This window comes from Zea mays, chromosome 4 (genome assembly GCF_902167145.1).
Source record: "Zea mays cultivar B73 chromosome 4, Zm-B73-REFERENCE-NAM-5.0, whole genome shotgun sequence".
In the NCBI taxonomy this organism is placed as follows: Eukaryota; Viridiplantae; Streptophyta; class Magnoliopsida; order Poales; family Poaceae; genus Zea; species Zea mays.
The window spans coordinates 215,497,438-215,516,664 of NC_050099.1; the positions used below are offsets into that span (position 1 = coordinate 215,497,438).

Below are 19,227 nucleotides of genomic sequence, written 5' to 3' on the forward strand. Positions count from 1 at the left end.
CTTGTCTTCGGCATCGACTACCTCTGAACCATGGGACCCATTCTGTGGGACTTTGAGGCCCTCTGCATGGCATCTAGAGAGGTGCCTGCCGCATCCTCTAGAAGGGTGTGGAATCCCCTTGCGACAACACACCACCGGTGCAACGCTCCATTGCTGACGATCACCAGCAGTCGTTGCTGGACTGCCTACTCCAGCAGTACAACACGATCTTTGATGAGCCTCGTGGGCTGCCACTGGTGCGACTCTATGATCATTGGATCCACCTGCTGCTGGGCATCGCTTTGGTGGGCATCCACCCTTATTGCTACCCGCAGATATAGAAGGATGAGCTTGAGCGACAGTGCACTGTCATCCTAGAGCCGAGCACTTCTCCATTCTTGGCACCGGTGCTGGTAGTCAAGAAGGTGGAGGGCTCTTGGAGGTTCCGCATTCACTACCACACTCTAAATGACAAGACACCCAAGGACAGGCTCTCCATCCCTATGGTCGAGGAACTCTTCGATGATCTTCTTGTTGCCAAGTACTTCACCAAACTAGTCTTACCGTTTATCATCACGTGTAGGTGCATCCTGCAGAGCGTGTCTGGCGGGTGGCCTATCACCTTCAGCCTCAGGCAGGTGCTCGTCTTTATAACGTATTATATGTGGGACTGCTCAAGCCGTTCAGTTGGACCCCCAATTGAAGTCTTCGCCGCTCGTGCCACCTGTACAAGATGGTTGACTTCTGCCCGAGCTAAAGCGTGTGTTGCACACCTAACTATGTTGGGGCACCTGTTGTCGGCGTTTCGACCCCGGGGGGTCCTTGGACCGACGAGTAAATTGTCGCTGCGTGTCCCAGCCCAGATGGGTCGGCGCGAGACGGAACACAAGGGGGAAGACAGTAAGGGGAAACCGCGGCCTCGTGTTGTCCTGCGCCCAGGGCGGATGCGCTTGCAGTAGGGGGTTACAAGCGTTCGCGAGGGAGAGAGAGAGAGAGAGCGCGAGCCTTGTGCGTTGGCCCGTTCTCCCGCGCGGCCACCTTCCCGTACGAGAGCCCTGTACCTTCCTTTTATAGATGTAAGGAGAGGGACCAGGTGTACAATGGGGGGTGTAACAATGTGCTAACGTGTCTAGCAAAGGGGAGCCAGAGCCCTATGTACATGCCGTCGTGGCTGTCGGATAGGTGTTGCTGCCCTGTTCATGTGACGTCGTGGCCGTCGGAGGAAGCACAGCTGTCGGGGCTGTCGGATCCTTGCTGACGTCTCCTTGCTTCCGTAAGGGGCTGAGAACCGCCGTCATCATGGAGCACGCGGGGTGCCATCATTACTTGTTTTACCGGGGCGAGCTAGATGGGACGCCGGTCTTGTTCCCCGTAGTCTGAGCTAGCTAGGGGTAGGGTAATGATGGCCCCCCCTGTGACGTGGTCGGTCCGAGCCCGAGGTCGGGCGAGGCGGTGACTCCTCCGAGGTCGAGGCTGAGTCCGAGCCCTGGGGTCGGGCGAGGCGGAGTCCGTCTTCCGAGGTCGAGGCTGAGTCCGAGCCCTGGGGTCGGGCGAGGCGGAGACCGTCTTCCGGAGTCGAGGCTGAGTCCGAGCCCTGGGGTCGGGCGAGGCGGAGACCGTCTTCCGGAGTCGAGGCTGAGTCTGAGCCCTGGGTCGAGCGAGGCGGAGACCGTCTTCCGGAGTCGAGGCTGAGTCCGAGCCCTGGGGTCGGGCTAGGCGAGTCCGTCTTCCGAGGTCGAGGTTGAGTCCGAGCCCTGGGGTCGGGCGAGGCGGAGACCGTCTTCTGGAGTCGAGGCTGTGTCCGAGCCCTGGGGTCGGGCGAGGCGGAGACCGTCTTCCGAGGCCGAGACGGGGGCCGAGCCCTGGGGTCGGGCGAGGCGGAGCTTCCTATGGCGCCCGAGGCTGGACTTAGCTGCCGTCGGCCTCACTCTGGCGAGTGGCACAACAGTCGGAGCAGGGCAGGCGGCGCTGTTTTCCTGTCAGGTCAGTCAGTGGAGCGGCGAAGTGACTGCGGTCACTGCGGCCTTGTCGACTGAGGAGCGTGCGTCAGGATAAGGTGTCAGACGATCCTTGCATTGATTGCTCCTGCGATACGGTCGGTTGGCTTGGCGATCTGGCCAAAGTTGCTTCTCCGCGAAGCCTGCCCGAGCTGGGCCTCGGGCGAGTCGAAGGTGCGCCCGTTGCTTGAGGAGACCCTCGGGCGAGGCGTGAATCTGCCTTGGTCTACTGTTCCCGCCCGAGGCTGGGCTCGGGCGAGACGAGATCGTGTCCCTTGAGTGGACGGAGCCTTGACCGGAATCGCGCCCATCAGGCCTTTGCAGCTTTGTGCTGATGGGGGTTACCAGCTGAGATTAAGAGTCTTGGGGGTACCCCTAATTATGGTCCCCGACAGTAGCCCCCGAGCCTCGAAGGGAGTGTTAGTACTCGCTTGGAGGCTTTTGTCGCACTTTTTTGCAAGGGTGCGCGCGAGTCTTGGGGGTACCCCTAATTATCGCACTTTTTTTTTGCAAGGCTTTTGTCGCCCATCAGGCCTTTCTCGGTTGTATTTCGTTCCGGTGGGTGCGCGCGAGCGCACCCGCCGGGTGTAGCCCCCGAGGCCTCGGAGGAGTGGTTTGACTCCTCAGAGGTCTTAGCGTGTTTCGTGATGCCTCGGCCGGTCTGGTTGTTCCCTCATGTGAACTGGTCGTTGCCCGGGTGCATAGTCAGGTTCCAAGTTCTCGGGCTGGTATGTTGACGCTGTCAACGGTTTGGCCGGAGCCGGGTTTGCGAGAGCAGCCCCCGAGCCTCTGCACAGAGCGAGAGGACGGTCAAGGACTGACTCGGCTTTTATCATACGCCCCTTCGTCGCCTTTCCGCAAGGAGGAGGGGGGAGAGCGCCATGTTGCCCTCGGAGGGCGCCGAACATGGTGTCTCCAGTGAGTTGCTAACGGGTGATCCGAGTGGACGCCCGTGCCCCGTTCGATAAGGGTCGGCTAGTGGCCCAGAGGCGCGCTCCAAAAGTACCTGCAGGTGATTTGCCGGACCCGGTCCCGTTTGATAGGGTCCGAGGGCTCGATGCCTCCCTCTGATGGGATTCCGTTACAGAATCGCTCCTGCGGGTCTCGGAAATGTCCTAGGGTACCTCGGGAGCGTAGCCCGAGCCTCGGCCATGTATCGGACGTACCCAGAGTCATCCCTCGCTCTGCGTGCTTTGAGGCGGCTGTCGAACCCTTCGGGGGCCAGCCTACGAACCTCTGATCAGTAGTGGGCGCGGAGCCCGAGTGGCCTGAGGCGGCTGTCGAACCCTTCCGAAGGGCCAGCCTTCGAACCTCTGATCAGTAGGAGGGCTCGGGGCCCGCTTCCTTCGCGGAGAAGGATCCCTTTCGGAGTATCCCCTTTCCCGGTCCCTGTAGCAAGAGAGAGAAAGGGGAAGAGGAAAAGGATACGAAATTGAACGACGTGACGTACCTTTTTTGACGCGGTCATTATGGCGGAGGTGAAGCGTCGCCCGCTTCGCCAGCCAAAGGTGTCGCCTGCCCTGCCGCAGAGTTAATGCGACGGGACGAGTGGTTGGCGGGGCAGCCGTTGTGCGTGCGCGAGCCGTTCGAGGAATGGAACACGGGCGCGTCGTCTTCACGCCGTGGGAGAGGGTTCTCTCGCTGTCCCAGGAGGGGACGTGAGCCTGCAGACGACTTGACCGCTGCTTCCGCCCGCCTGCCGCCGCCATCACTGCCGGCCCACTTTTGGCCATATCGACTGTCGCGCCTTCTCCCGCGGCGGACTGACCCGTGGCCGATGCGCCTGGTTGACACTGTTGGGCCATGCGCGGGGTTGCCTCGAGTCGGGGCACCGGTTCCGCAGTCGAGAAGGCGCGGTACTGGCGCAAGTGGCGGTGCAGTTTTTCGCACGTAGTAACCGGCGCGTCGGTTACATGACGTGTGGGCCTGGGCCTCCATGCTGGACGCGTCGAAGTCGAAAGGGTGCGCCCCCTTGGTGCGGTTGCATGCCGCCTGCATGGCGGTCCGCCCTTTCACCCGCTGGTCTGGGCGAAAGTGGAGGAGCGCTCGTAATCGCTGGGCAGTTAAGCGCTCCGCGCGCGGCGGTTTGGCTTCTTCTGTCCTGGGCCAGCTTGCATGACACGTGGGACCCAACCCCCGTGTCGCAGGGGGAGGACCTTGGAACGTGTTGGTGAAGACTCAGTCCGCGACGGCTGAGGACGCAAGTGGGGAGAGTCGCCTTTAAAAAGGGGGGGCGACCCCCTTGGATGGCAGCCATGCCTTCGCACTCCCCTCATGCATCGCGTCCTTCCACCTTCCGAGCCCCCGGATGGGGAGCGCCCGTGTTGCTTTCGTCTTGCTGTCGTTGGAGGAACGCAACTTCGCGGAAGTTGGTACCTTTCAGCCATCGCTCGGCTTCAAGGATTTTCATCAGGCAGCCCGGCTGCATCCCCTTGCCGATGGTCACCCAAGACGGTGACCACCAGTTTGATGGTGGGGAGAAGCGAGCCGGGCTGCGGCCTCTGCCCCGCCCTCAGCTTCAAGGATCTTCATCATCCTTGCTGGGGCGGAGGGCGAGCTGAGCCGGAGCTCTACCTCCCGCACGGGTTCGTGGGCCACCTTCTCCTTCAGCATTCAGGGGAGAAGGCGCTCACCGGCCTAGCGGAAGGGGCGGACTTCGACAACGCGGGGCCGAGCGGCCGCAAGCGTCGTCAGCTCCAGCATGCCTGGTTCGCTGGCTCAGCTGGCTCTGGCACGGCTTCCGGTGCCACCTCCCACCGCTGGGCGGAGTGCGGCTATCTGCCCGCCATACGGGCGGCTGTTGCGCTGCGCGCATCAGGGGACCGCCCAAGACGTCGCGCGCTGCTAGGGCGGCGTTCGTGTTCTTGGGCTGTCCTGCCCTTGCTCCGGCACGACACCTTCGCGCGGAGGTCGGTGCTCGCCCGTCCGGGAGGACTTGAGTGGGGATCTGCCGGCGGGCAGGCGGCGGCCGTCGTCGGTGCTGAGGTGGTGGCGGCTGGAGAAGTCCTCGTCGCCGACGAGATCGCCGCTGCCGTTCGCGCTCCGGGCCTCGGCTCTTTGGCTTTGATAGCTTGTCCTCGCTCCTCGAGTGGGGACGTGGGCGAGGGCCTTATCGCAGCAGCGTCTGCCCTGAGGTCATCGCTGCTGCTGTTTGGCCGCCCGGAGCGGAGGTCGTTGTCGCTGCTGCCGGAGTGGGCGGCGGCGAGCCACTTGAGATTTTGTCGTCCCGCAGGCCCTCCAATGTGGGGGGTTGTTCGTACCTGCGGGGGTGGAACCGGAGTTCCGTTTGTAATGGCACCTTGACTGCCGGTGTCTGTTCATTGTGGCTGTCGGGGCCTGAACATGTATGTATTTGGGCGTAAAGCCATGTTTTTTCCTCATTTCGAGCACTAGGACTCGCCTGTCGGCTAGCTGAACCGCTTAACCAAGTGTGAGTTGCCTCGTGCGGAAGGTGACGAGTGAGGTATCCGTATCCCGGAGGCGTAGGAGTCCCTCGGCTCGGTCGGCCTTGCCGCCCGAGGCTTCTCTTGACCAGTTAAAGAAAACCCTCGGCCGCTCTGCGATGAGCCGGAGCCGGAGGCAGCGGTGTCAGCATAGACAGAGGCGGAGTTGGCTCGATAAGAAGACTTCGTCGGCCCAGGAGCAGGTGACTTCCCAGGCCGAGGAGGTGTAGCGGCGGCGGCTGGAACCTGGCCATGTCGTCCACTGGTGGGACCAACCCTGGAGTCGGGCTGCCGAGGCCATGAGCCGGGCCGGTGTCCTCGGGGGACAGCTGGCTGAGGCTACAGAGCGGCCGGTCCAGCCGTCTGCTTGGGCCGGGTTCCTGGAGGAGACCTTGGCGGTGATGGCTCAGGCGCGATGCTGACATCTTCCTTCGAGGTGGAGATCCTCCGACCGTGTCGCCGTCCGAGGCTGGGTCGGATTCCGCCGAAGGTGGAGTCGACGCCGAGGGTGCTGCTGCTCCCCCTATTGATGTCTGAACCTGCAGGAACAATTTATCTGTAGTGTGCGTATGTTTTTTGCGGCCGCCGAGGCCCAAACATACCGTCGTTGTGTTGTAAAGCTGCGTTTCTTTTCCCCTTGTTTCGAGTATCAGGACTTGTTTGTCGGTAACATAATTGTTTATCCGAGCGAGAGTTACTTCTCACGTAAGGTGATGAGTGAGGTATCCGTATCCCGGAGGCGTAGGAGTTCCTCGGCTCGGTCGGCCTTGCCGCTTACGTGTACTCTTACTCGTCCGTTGGATTCTGTTATCGATATAGTCGAGAAGGCACGAAAAATCGTTTTGGCAGAAAAGTTTTCGAGCGTTAAGACTTGTTCGGTCAGCGGAATCGCTTATCCGAGCGTGAGTTACTTATCACAGAAGGTGATGAGTGAGGTATCCATATCCCGGAGGCGTGGGAGTCCCTCGGCTCGGTCGGCCTTGCTGCTTACGTGAACTCCGTCGTTTTCAGGATCCCACTATCGAAGCAGTCGAAAAGCACGAAAGATGTTCTGGCAGAAAGACTTTTTCCGAGGAAAATTTTGACGCAGAGGGGGTTCCCCCCTTCTAGCCCCCGAGGGAGGGTCGGACTTTGCCGAGGAAAGGCTGACCCTTACTTGATGGTTAGACTTTATTTGTGTATGTAAACGAGGTATATGAACGACTTGAAATCATTTTAAGGGTAGAAGCGACGTAGCTGTCGAATGTTCCAAGCGTTGTTGTAGACCTCGCCTTGACTGTTGGCCAGCTTGTATGTTCCGGGCTTCAAAATCTTGGCGATGATGAACGGCCCTTCCCAGGGAGGCGTGAGCTTGTGGCGTCCTCGGGCGTCTTGTCGTAGCCGAAGCACCAAGTCGCCCACCTGGAGGTCTCGGGACCGAACCCCTCGGGCATGGTAGCGTCGCAGGGACTGTTGGTACCGTGCCGAGTGTAGTAAGGTCATGTCCCGAGCCTCTTCCAGCTGGTTCTCGGTTGGTCCGGTTGCTTCGGTCGTCATATGCCCTCGTCCTCGGGGATCCGTATTCTAAGTCTGTGGGCAAGATAGCCTCGGCCCCATAGAATAGAAAGAACGGCGTGAAGCCCGTGGCTCGGCTTGGCGTCGTTCTCAGACTCCAGACCACCGAGGGGAGCTCCTTCATCCATCGCCTGCCGAACTTGTTGAGGTCGTTGTAGATCCGTGGCTTGAGTCCTTGCAGAATCATGCCGTTGGCACGCTCTACCTGCCCATTCGTCATGGGGTGAGCTACGGCGGCCCTGTCCACTCGGATGTGGTGGTCCTCGCAGAAGTCCAGGAACTTTCTGCCAGTGAACTGAGTGCCGTTGTCGGTGATGATGGAGTTCGGGACCCCAAAGCGATGGATGATGTTGGTGAAGAACGCCACCGCCTGTTCGGACCTGATGCTGTTTAGGGGTCGGACCTCAATCCACTTGGAGAATTTGTCGATGGCGACCAGCAGGTGTGTGTAGCCCCCGGGTGCCTTCTGCAAGGGACCGACGAGGTCCAGACCCCACACAACAAACGACCAGGTGATGAGTATTGTTTGCAGGGCCTGAGCGGGCAGGTGCGTCTGCCTTGCGTAGAATTGACACCCTTGGCAGGTGCGTACAATCCTAGTGGCGTCGGCCACCGCGGTTGGCCAGTAGAAACCCTGTCGGAAGGCGTTTCCAACGAGGGCTCGAGGTGCTGCGTGGTGGCCGCAAGCCCCCGAGTGTATTTCTTGTAATAGTTCCTGATGTTCGGCGATGGATATGCATCGCTGGAGGATGCCTGAGGGGCTGCGGTGGTAGAGCTCCTTTCCGTCACCCAGCAAGACAAACGACTTGGCGCGCCGCGCCAGTCGCCGAGCTTCGGCTCTGTCGAGGGGTAGCTCTCCTCGGTGGAGATATTGCAGGTACGGGGTCTGCCAGTTTCGATTAGGCGTGACCCTATTCCGCTCTTCCTCGACGCGCAGTGCCTCACCCTCGGGGGCCGAGGGTGCCTCGGGCTGAACCGAGGCCTTCTCGGGCTCGGGCGTGTCGTCGGTCTTGACTGAGGGTTGATGTAGGTCTCGGGAGAAGACGTCCGGAGGAACCGTTGTCCGCCCCGAGGCTATCTTAGCTAGCTCGTCCGCAGTTCTCGTTGTATCGTCGGGCGATGTGGTTGAGCTCGAGCCCGTAGAACTTGTCGTCCAGGCGCCGAACCTCATCGCAGTAGGCTTCCATCTTCGGGTCGCGGCAATGGGAGTTCTTCATGACTTGGTCGATGACAAGCTGCGAGTCGCCACGAGCGTCGAGGCGTCGGACCCCTAGCTCGATGGCGATGCGCAACCCGTTAACCAGAGCCTCGTACTCGGCCACGTTGTTGGACGCCGGGAAATGGAGGCGCAGCACGTAGCGGAGGTGCTTCCCGAGGGGTGAGATGAAGAGCAGGCTCGCGCCCGCGTCTGTTTTCATCAGCGACCCGTCAAAAAACATGGTCCAGAGTTCCGGTTGGATCGGAGCTGCTGGAAGCTGGGTCTCGACCCATTCAGCCATAAAGTTTGCCAGGACTTGGGGCTTGATGGCCTTCCGAGGAGCGAACGAGATTGTCTCGCCCATGATCTCCACCGCCCACTTTGCAATCCTACCCGAGGCCTCTCGGCACTGGATGATCTCCCCCAGGGGGAAGGATGACACCACAGTCACCGGATGAGACTCGAAGTAGTGTCGCAACTTTCGCCGCGTCAGAATTACCGCGTACAGTAGCTTCTGAATTTGCGGGTAGCGGATTTTGGTTTCGGACAGTACTTCACTGATGAAGTAGACCGGCCTCTGGACGGGCAATGCGTGCCCCTCTTCTCGTCTCTCGACTACGATCGCGGCGCTGACCACCTGAGTGGTAGCGGCGACGTAGATCAAGAGGGCTTCTCCGGCAGCGGGGGGCACCAAGATGGGCGCGCTTGTAAGGAGCGCCTTTAGATTCCCGAGGGCTTCCTCGGCCTCGGGGGTCCAAGTGAAGCGCTCGGTTTTCCTTAAGAGGCGGTACAGAGGTAGGCCTCTTTCGCCGAGGCGCGAGATGAAATGGCTCAGAGCCGCAAGGCATCCCATGACCCTCTGTACTCCTTTCAAGTCCTTGATGGGGCCCATGTTGGTGATGGCCACGATTTTCTCCGGGTTGGCCTCGATGCCCCGCTCGGAGACGATGAACCCTAAGAGCATGCCTCGGGGGACTCCGAAGACACTTCTCGGGATTGAGTTTTTACGCCTTTCGCCTTGAGACACTTGAATGTCGTTTCGAGGTCGGAGGCTTTCCTCGTCTTGACTACGATGTCATCGACGTAAGCCTCAACCGTTCGACCAATATGCTCTCCGAACACGTGGTTCATGCACCTTTGGTATGTCGCACCCGCATTCCTCAAACCGAATGGCATAGTAATGTAGCAGTACATGCCAAAAGGTGTGATGAAAGAAGTCGCGAGCTGGTCGGACTCTTTCATCCTGATTTGTTGATACCCTGAGTAGGCATCGAGGAAAGACAGGGTTTCACACCCAGCAGTGGAATCCACGATTTGATCGATGCGAGGCAGAGGGTAGGGAACTTTCGGACATGCTTTGTTTAGACCAGTGTAGTCTACACACATCCGCCATTTCCCGCCTTTCTTTCTCACAAGCACAGGGTTGGCTAGCCATTCGGGATAGAATACCTCTTTGATGAACCCTGCAGCCATCAGCTTGTGGATCTCCTCGCCTATGGCTCTGCGCTTTTCTTCGTCGAATCGGCGCAGATGCTGCTTCACGGGTCGGGCTCCAGCTCGGATATCCAGCGAGTGCTCGGCGACATCCCTCGGTATGCCAGGCATGTTCGAGGGACTCCACGCAAAAACCTCGGCGTTTGCGCGGAGAAAGTCGACGAGCACTGCTTTATTTGGGGTCGAGCTCGGAGCCGATCTGAACTTGCTTGAAGGCGTCGTTGCTGGGGTCGAGAGGGACGGACTTAACCGCCTCTGCTGGCTCGAAGTTGCCGGCGTGGCGCTTCGCATCCGGCACCTCCTTGGAGAGGTTCTCCAGGTCGGCGATGAGGGCCTCGGATTCGGCGAGGGCCTCGGCGTACTCCACGCACTCCACGTCGCATTCGTACGCGTGTCGGTACGTGGAGCCGACGGTGATGACCCCGTTGGGGCCCGACATCTTGAGCTTGAGGTAGGTGTAGTTGGGGACGACCATGAACTTGGCGTAGCATGGTCTCCCCAACACTGCGTGGTAGGTTCCTCGGAACCCGACTACCTCGAACGTGAGGGTTTCCTTTCGGAAGTTGGAGGATATCCCGAAGCAGACGGGCAGATCGAGTTACCCAAGGGGCTGGACGCGCTTCCCAGGGATGATCCCGTGAAAAGGCGCCGCGCCGGCCCGGATCGTGGATAGATCGATCTGCAGGAGCCCGAGGGTCTCGGCGTAGATGATGTTGAGGCTGCTGCCTTCGTCCATGAGGACCTTGGTAAGCCTGACGTTGCCGATGACGGGATCGACAACGAGCGGGTACTTTCCCGGGCTCGGCACGCGGTCGGGGTGGTCGCCCTGGTCGAAGGTGATGGGCTTGTCGGACCAGTCTAGGTAGACTGGCGCCGCCACCTTCACCGAGCAGACCTCCCGGCGCTCTTGCTTGCGGTGCCGATCCGAGGCGTTCGCCACTTGCCCACCGTAGATCATGAAGCAATCATGGACCTCGGGGAACTCTTCTGCCTTGTGGCACTCCTTGTCGTTGTCGTGGGCCCTGCCACCTTCCGCTGGTGGCCCGGCCTTGTGGAAGTAGCGCCGAAGCATGACACACTCCTCAATGGTGTGCTTGACGGGACCCTGATGATAGGGGCACGACTCCTTGAGCATCTTGTCGAACAGGTTGGCGCCTCCAGGAGGCTTTCGAGGGTTCCTGTGCTCGGCGGCGGCGACAAGGTCTGCGTCGGCGGCGTCGCGTTTCGCTTGCGACTTCTTCTTGCCCTTCTTCTTGGTGCCGCGCTGAGCGGACGCCTCGGGGACGTCTTCCGGCTGGCGCCCCTAAGGCTGCTTGTCCTTCCGGAAGATGGCCTCGACCGCCTCCTGACCAGAGGCGAACTTGGTGGCGATGTCCATCAGCTCGCTCGCCCTGGTGGGAGTCTTGCGACCCAGCTTGCTCACCAGGTCGCGGCAAGTGGTGCCGGCGAGGAACGCGCCGATGACATCCGAGTCGGTGATGTTGGGCAGCTCGGTGCGCTGCTTCGAGAATCGCCGGATGTAGTCCCGGAGGGATTCTCCCGGCTGCTGGCGGCAGCTTCGGAGATCCCAGGAGATCCCAGGGCGCACGTATGTGCCCTGGAAGTTGCCGACGAAGGCTTTGACCAGGTTGTCCCAGTTGGAGATCTGCGCAGGGGGCAGATGCTCCAGCCAGGCTTGGGCGGCGTCGGAGAGGAACAGGGGAAGGTTGCGGATGATGAGGTTGTCATCGTCCATTACACCCAGCTGGCAGGCCAGCCGGTAGTCCGCGAGCCACAGTTCCGGCCTTGTTTCCCCCGAGTACTTGGTGATGGTAGTCGGGGTTCGGAACCGGGCCGGGAACGGCGCCCGTCGTTTGGCCCGGCTGAAAGCTTGCGGACCGGGTGGTTCGGGCGAGGGGCTCCGATCCTCCCCGCTGTCGTAGCGTCCCCCACGCCTGGGGTGGTAGCCTCGGCGCACCTTATCGTCGAGGTGGGCTCGACGGTCGCGACGGTGGTGCTTGTTGCCGAGGCGACCCGGGGCCGCAGGCGCTGTGTCCCGCGTGCGCCCGGTGTGGATCGAGGCTTCCCGCATGAATCTGGAAGTCGCGGCGCGATGCTCCGGGGGGTACCCCTGCCTTCGGGAGGCAGAGCTTTCGGCTCGTCGGACCGCGGCATCCTCCAGGAGATTCTTGAGCTCTCCCTAGATACGCTGCCCCTCGGTGGTGGATGGTTCCGGCATCGCTCTGAGTAGTATTGCTGCTGCAGCCAGGTTCTAGCCGACCCCACTGGAGGCCGGGGGCAGCCTTGCCCTGGCATCGTCAGCGATGCGGTGCTGGACGTCCTGGGCCAGATGACGGGCTTCTCCGGCCGGTGCTCGGCCTGCCCACTCCTGCCCGATATTTTGCCGGAGCTGCACAAGTTGTCCTGGTTTCTCGTCGAGCCTGGCCTGCATCTCGCGGATTTGCTCGAGCTGTGCGTCCTGACCCCCCGCAGGGACTGGGACCACAGCTAGCTCCCGAAGGATGTCAACGCGAGGCGCAGGCCTAGGGGGATCGCCGTCCTCCGGCATACCAAGGTGGTTGCCTTCGTCGAGACCCCCTATATCGACGTGGAAACATTCGCGACTTGGGCCACAGTCCTCGTCGCCGAGGCTGTGGCTACTATCGGAGCAATCGGAGAGGCAGTAGTCACATGCGGTCATGAAGTCCCGCATGGCACTGGGGTTACCGAGCCCGGAGAAATCCCAACCATAGTCGGGCTCGTCATCTTCCTCGGAACCCGGGGGCCCGTAGGTCGAGACGGCTGTCAGTCGGTCCCAGGTTGACCGCATATGATACCCCGGAAGGTTCGGATATGCCTTTATGAAAGCGTCCACCGAAGCGGGGTCGCTTGGTGGGTCGAAGCTGAACCTAAAAGGCATAGGATGAAAAACGGATGGTACCTCTTGATCGACGGATGGTGACGAAGTCGCGTCGGGGACGGAATGCACCGTTATCTCAGGTACGAGGCTAATGCCCAGCAAGTCCTTCGCGAGCGTGCTGGTGTCGTTCGTCTACTTGGGGTTGGCGTGTTGCGGGGAAACGACGCTCATCTTCGTCTCAGACGCGAGGTCAACGCCCGACGTGTCCCCCGCTGGGGCGCCGGCGTCGTCGACTCGCTCGACAGCCGACGAGGTGCCGCCTCCTACTTGGCCATGGTTGCCCCGCTTCCTCCTCCGTCGGCGGGGAAGGTGATGGGACAGACCCGGATGTTGCTCTTCCATCACGCGGGGAAGACGTCGTCGATCCCACCGCCGGCGGGCGGGCTGACGGCCGCCATTGTCGTTGTCGCGCGGCGGAGGAAGGAGTATCATGTCGCAGCTGATGTCGAGGGACATGAACTCAAGGCTCCCAAAACGGAGCACCGTCCCGGGTTGGAGAGGTTGCTGGAGACTACCGATCTGGAGCTTGACGGGAAGCTGTTCGTCAACACTAAGCAGTCCCCTACCTGGCGCGCCAACTGTCGGCGTTTCGACCCCGGGGGGTCCCTGAACCGACGAGTAAATTGTCGCTGTGTGTCCCAGCCCAGATGGGTCGGCGCGAGACGGAACACAAGGGGGAAGACAGTAAGGGAAAACCTCGGCCTCGTGTTGTCCTGCGCCCAGGGCGGATGCGCTTGCAGTAGGGGTTACAAGCGTTCGCGAGGGAGAGAGAGAGAGAGAGCGCGAGCCTTGTGCGTCGGCCCGTTCTCCCGCGCGGCCACCTTCCCGTACGAGAGCCCTGGACCTTCCTTTTATAGATGTAAGGAGAGGGCCCAGGTGTACAATGGGGGTGTAGCAATGTGCTAACGTGTCTAGCAAAGGGGAGCCAGAGCCCTATGTACATGCCGTCGTGGCTGTCGGAGAGGTGTTGCTGCCCTGTTCATGTGATGTCGTGGCCGTCGGAGGAGCGCTTGAGCCCTGTGGAAGCACAGCTGTCGGGGCTGTCGGATCCTTGCTGACGTCTCCTTGCTTCCGTAAGGGGCTGAGAACCGCCGTCGTCATGGAGCACGCGGGGTGCCATCATTACTTATTTTACCGGGGCGAGCCAGATGGGATGTCGGTCTTGTTCCCCGTAGCCTGAGCTAGCTAGGGGTAGGGTAATGATGGCCCCCCTGTGACGTGGTCGGTCCGAGCCCGAGGTCGGGCGAGGCGGTGACTCCTCCGAGGTCGAGGCTGAGTCCGAGCCCTGGGGCCGGGCGAGGCGGAGTCCGTCTTCCGAGGTCGATGCTGAGTCCGAGCCCTGGGGTCGGGCGAGGCGGAGACCGTCTTCCGGAGTCGAGGCTGAGTCCGAGCCCTGGGGTCGGGCGAGGCAGAGACCGTCTTCCGGAGTCGAGGCTGAGTCCGAGCCCTGGGGTCGGGCGAGGCGGAGACCGTCTTCCGGAGTCGAGGCTGAGTCCGAGCCCTGGGGTCGGGCAAGGCGGAGTCCGTCTTCCGAGGTCGAGGTTGAGTCCGAGCCCTGGGGTCGGGCGAGGCGGAGACCGTCTTCCGAGGCCGAGACGGGGGCTGAGCCCTGGGGTCGGGCGAGGCGGAGCTTCCTATGGCGCCCGAGGCTGGACTTAGCTGCTGTCGGCCTCACTTTGGCGAGTGGCACAGCAGTCGGAGCAGGGCAGGCGACGCTATTTTCCTGTCAGGTCAGTTAGTGGAGCGGCGAAGTGACTGCGGTCACTGCGGCCTTGTCGACTGAGGAGCGTGCGTCAGGATAAGGTGTCAGGCGATCCTTGCATTGATTGCTCCTGCGATACGGTCGGTTGGCGTGGCGATCTGGCCAAGGTTGCTTCTCCGCGAAGCCTGCCCGAGCTGGGCCTCGGGCGAGTCGAAGGTGCGCCCGTTGCTTGAGGAGACCCTCGGGCGAGGCGTGAATCTGCCTTGGTCTACTATTCCTGCCCGAGGCTGGGCTCGGGCGAGACGAGATCGTGTCCCTTGAGTGGACGGAGCCTTGACCGGAATCGCGCCCATCAGGCCTTTGCAGCTTTGTGCTGATGAGGGTTACCAGCTGAGATTAGGAGTCTTGGGGGTACCCCTAATTATGGTCCCCGACACCTGTCAACCGTCATGACCTCGTTCAATAGTCTGGCCTATCCAGCGACTACACAACTTGGGAGCCGCTTTAGGAATTCATGAACATCTACCCCAACATCCAACTCAACAACGAGTTGCTCGAAGAGGCGGGGAGAGATGTTATGACCGATATCTTCTATGCCCACCAGATCCAGGGGCCAATGCTTGAGGTGCCTTGGGAGCCAATACAAGAGGAGCCTCGAGGGCCGAGGCAAGAGGTACCCTGAGTTCGACCCGGCAAGAATAGTACCTGCATGTTGTAGCATTTACAGTACCCACAGATACTACAACACGTACGGTAGCGCATGAGTTTAGTCTAGGAAAGAGTTAAAATAGAAATTTCTTAGAGGTGAGATTGAGATGGTTTAGGAACTATGACTGGTTTGTTATGATAGGGGAGTCTAAATATATAAGGATTCCTTCTCTAGTTTCTTGGGAGTCAAAGTCCTCTAGGGACTAAATTTCGATAAAGGAAGCTTTATTGAATTTTCAAGTCCATACATCGAGGTGATACAAAGCCTTGAAAAACACACTTCCGACCTCTACATAACGGGATGCACACAGCCTAAAAAAGGAAAAGACCACATGGTAGAACTCAAGCACTAATGACAATCAATCCTAAGCCTAGACTGCCACCCATGTGCCTAGGTAAAAAAACCCTTGGCCACTAGCATCAAGTGTTTAGATGTTGCAACAACCATGTCCTGTGAAGTTGGTTGCTGCAAAATAGCCCATGAACGGAGCCAATGAACAATTTTGAAGACAACCTGCAAAGGAGATAAGTTATGTTTTTTTATCAAATACCAAACTATTTCTGCAAAGCCATAACGACCAGCAAGTAGCAGCCGCTCCTAACAGAACTAGTTGCTTTTTTTCTTTTCCAATGCCTCAACCAAGATCCGAACATATGAGAAACACTATGAGGCCTGGAAAACCCAAAAACAGCATGAATGATGAACCACATAGCTCGAGCAAAGCGACATTCATAAAATAAATGACTAATGGTTTCATCTTTGTGACAAAAACAACAAACTTTACTGCCCTGCCAATTTCTCTTGGCCAAGTTATCCTTTGTCAATACTATTCCTCGGCGCAAAAACCACAAAAAGATCTTAATTTTCAGTGGAGTTTTAAGCTTCCACAATCTTTTGTTTAAGTTTGGGACATCGTTCTGAATCAAGGCCAGATAATGAGATTTCACAGAGAACTGCCCATTTGGGTGGAGATTCCATCTAAACTTATCCTGATCTTGGCTCAAGGCAATGCTAGCAATACGTGGTAATAACCGGTTCCACGCTGTTAGATTGTTTCCAACAAGATCCCTTCGCCATGATAAATTGATTGGTGAGGAGCTAAAAACTTCTGCCACTGTTATTTGCTTATGACGAGCAATATTGAATAGTCTAGGTACTGCCTTCTTAAAGACATACCGCCAAGCCAAATGTCCTCTCAAAATTGAATTTGTTGCCCATTTTTAACTGTAAAAGTGTCAAATTGAAGGAAAATTGTTTTTAACCTTCATTAAGCTTGCCCAAAAATGTGAATCTCCATTTTTCCAATGGATTTGAGAAAGGGGTTTGGAGTTCATATTCTTGTTTCGTAAAATTTGTTGCCAGGTACCATCTGTTGTAAGGAGCTTGAAGAGCCATTTGCTTAGCACAACTATGTTTTTAATGTTTAGGTCTTGGATCCCTAAACCCCCTTGATCCTTGGGCTGGCACAAAATGTTCCATTTGGCTAGACGATACTTCCGTTTTTGACCATCACTTTGCCAAAAAAAACCTAGAGCGAAAGTAGTCAAGTCTCATGAGTACTCCTATAGGAGTCGCAAAGAAAGACATCATGTACATAGGTAGGCTACTCAAGACTGAGTTGATCAAATTAAGACGCCCACTGATAGAAAGGTGCTTACCTTTCCAACTACTGAATCTTTTTTCAAAGCGTTCCTCAACTCGTTTCCAGTCTGTATTCGACAACCTCCTAAAATGTACAGGTAAACCCAAATAGTTTAAAGGAAAAGACCCTAGGTTACAGCCAAACAATTCTGTATACTAATCTGCTGATTGATGCGCTTCACCAAAGCAAAAAAATTTCACTCTCATGGAAATTAATTTTGACCCGATAATTGCTCAAAGGCATAAAGCAATAGCTTCAAGTTACGAGCTTTATCGATATCATGATCCATAAAAAGTATTGTATCATCTGCATATGTAAATATATGAAAGTAAGCAAGACAATTATCTTCCTTTGTCTCAAAGGCCGTCTCCCACGTCTTTTATCGTTTGCCTACTCCTTTTGTGCGATCATGGCTCCTGTGCATAGCCAATGGTTCACGCCCCGGCCATCGATCCCTATCCATATAACTTATGCAGTCGCAGTAGGATTCTAGATCCTATCAACAATATTTCCTATTTATGAAGCATAGTCTGAACTGGCAATATTTTGGTTACACAGATATAATGTCTACCATGTCATGTTTCTATGGAGAAAAGGCACTTTGCAGATGTCAAGGCTCAATAATTAGAAAGTGTTATGCCTTGTTTGTTTGCTTTTACAGTTTATTGTTGCATTCGTGTGTGTTAATCTCCAAACTGTTCTCCTGTGCATACCTAAATATCCGCTGACTGAACAGTAATTCACTATGATCATTTTGTTTTTTCTTGTCTAGGTTCATCCAAACGTCCCATGCATGCTGTTTACTCCAATCTGCCCTCACTCACTGTCATTTAGACCTGTCATCCTTCCGGATTCTGCCCGGCTTGAATTAAAGGTACTGAACAACTAATGAGATGTCTATTGTTTCTGTGCAACCTCACTTAACGTAGTGTACGAACATTTTAACTCGTCAAGCTTTACCCCACATCGTACCTTGGTTTGCTTACTGATGAACTTTGCACTGTTATTGGATTGCCATTGTACTTGCATCTTTACTAGATACCAGATGAGGCAAGAAGCAATGCATGGGTTTCGTTTGATGGCAAAAGGAGGCAGCAACTGTCAAGAGGAGATTCTGTTCGTATATCCATGAGTCAGCACCCACTCCCAACTGTTAATAAATCTGACCAAACGGGTGATTGGTTCCGCAGCCTGATCAGGTGTCTCAACTGGAACGAGAGATTGGACCAGAAGGCATTATAGGCACTAGAAAATTTTTTATTGTTTCTGTACATATGTAAATTTATACACATATAGTTTTGTTTTTCTGCCAACATGTACAACGTGTAACATCAAAGAATCTTGCACGTAAGGAGCTCCGTAGCTTACTTTATCCATGTATTCACGTGCTTCACAAATCAACTTATATATTATATGCCCGTACGTTGCTACGAGAGCTTAAAATTAGTATAAAATATAGATACGGAAATACGGAACGACAAACATCACTATAATATATAAAATCAGTGTGATAAAATATCACCGTAACACTAATATTATATTAACTCAAATAAAATAAAATGATGTTCAACAAATACTATAATACCACATAAATTATTTCTAAAGAATCAATATAGTATTTTGAATGATAGGTAAATATATTGACAATCGTACACTAATCTAATCTTTTTTAGCGATATTGATAAGTCTTTGTTGTATGTTTGTAGGGATGACATATCGATACGAATTGTCCTCGTAACTTAACAGATCGATCACCAAGTTGCTCCGAAGAATATTTGCATCGTATGCACAAGGCATAAGAGAACAAAACGTTGATTTTTTATTATGTAACTGAAATGTATGTTTTAACATTAAACAAACGTACTCTACTCACCCTAACAAATTTCATTCACCGATCATGGCACATTTATATATAACATTGTTTAAGGTTTACCTCAATTCAATACATAACTCTCAACTTTCCATCCCAAAAGATGTAGGGTATCCCTTTCTGAGCTAAGATAAACATTTTTTCCAATGCAGTGCTCATACACTCTTAAGCTCTAATTGTTTACTCTTTTTCTACATTCCATGCATTTATGTCACCACCAAACTAATATTGATCAGTAAGTTTAAGAAAATCTAAAATGGCAAGCAACCAATTGATCTACAAAGCACCCATTGTCCTTTGAGCTTTTATGATCACATCCTACACAACACCTCCTCGTGTGCACAGCTGATGGAGCAAGGAGATGGTGATGAAGTTGAGTTTTAAGCGGCCTAGGTCATTGGTGGTTGGACAGTGGACACTGCATAAGATGTAGGGTATAAAGGACATGAAATGAATCAAAATAAGGGCTCCTTTGGAACACATGAATTTCATAGGAATCATATAGGAATTTCACAGGAATCAGTTACCGTTGTTTACAATTACCGTTGTTTACGTGAACGGTGGCTTGGCATGTTGTATACTTAATATATCTATCTAGCAAATACACTGTATGTTTGCTTATGTGCAAGTTTTTTTGGGCATTAATTAATGCCTTTGAAACAAGGCAGGTCGACCCTGTCTGACACTTTGGGTTTCAATTCACGATGGAGCTACTGATCATGTTCATCATGGCGCGGGGG

General features: G+C 56.0%; 1 protein-coding gene across 2 annotated transcripts in view; it reads left to right on the forward strand.

The window, feature by feature from the left end:
• Positions 1 to 18,026, forward strand: part of LOC103654587 (probable NAD kinase 2, chloroplastic) — a 29,745-nt gene extending 11,719 nt beyond the window's left edge. For both annotated transcript variants that reach the window (XR_004857950.1, XM_008681429.3), the window contains exons 7-8: positions 17,390 to 17,491; positions 17,656 to 18,026. Coding sequence is in view for 1 of the 2 variants with exons in the window: in XM_008681429.3 (XP_008679651.1) it covers positions 17,390 to 17,491; positions 17,656 to 17,859 (306 nt within the window). In the remaining variant the exon portion in view is untranslated. The remainder of the gene's footprint in view (positions 1 to 17,389; positions 17,492 to 17,655) is intronic.
• The last annotated feature ends 1,201 nt before the right edge of the window (positions 18,027 to 19,227 follow it).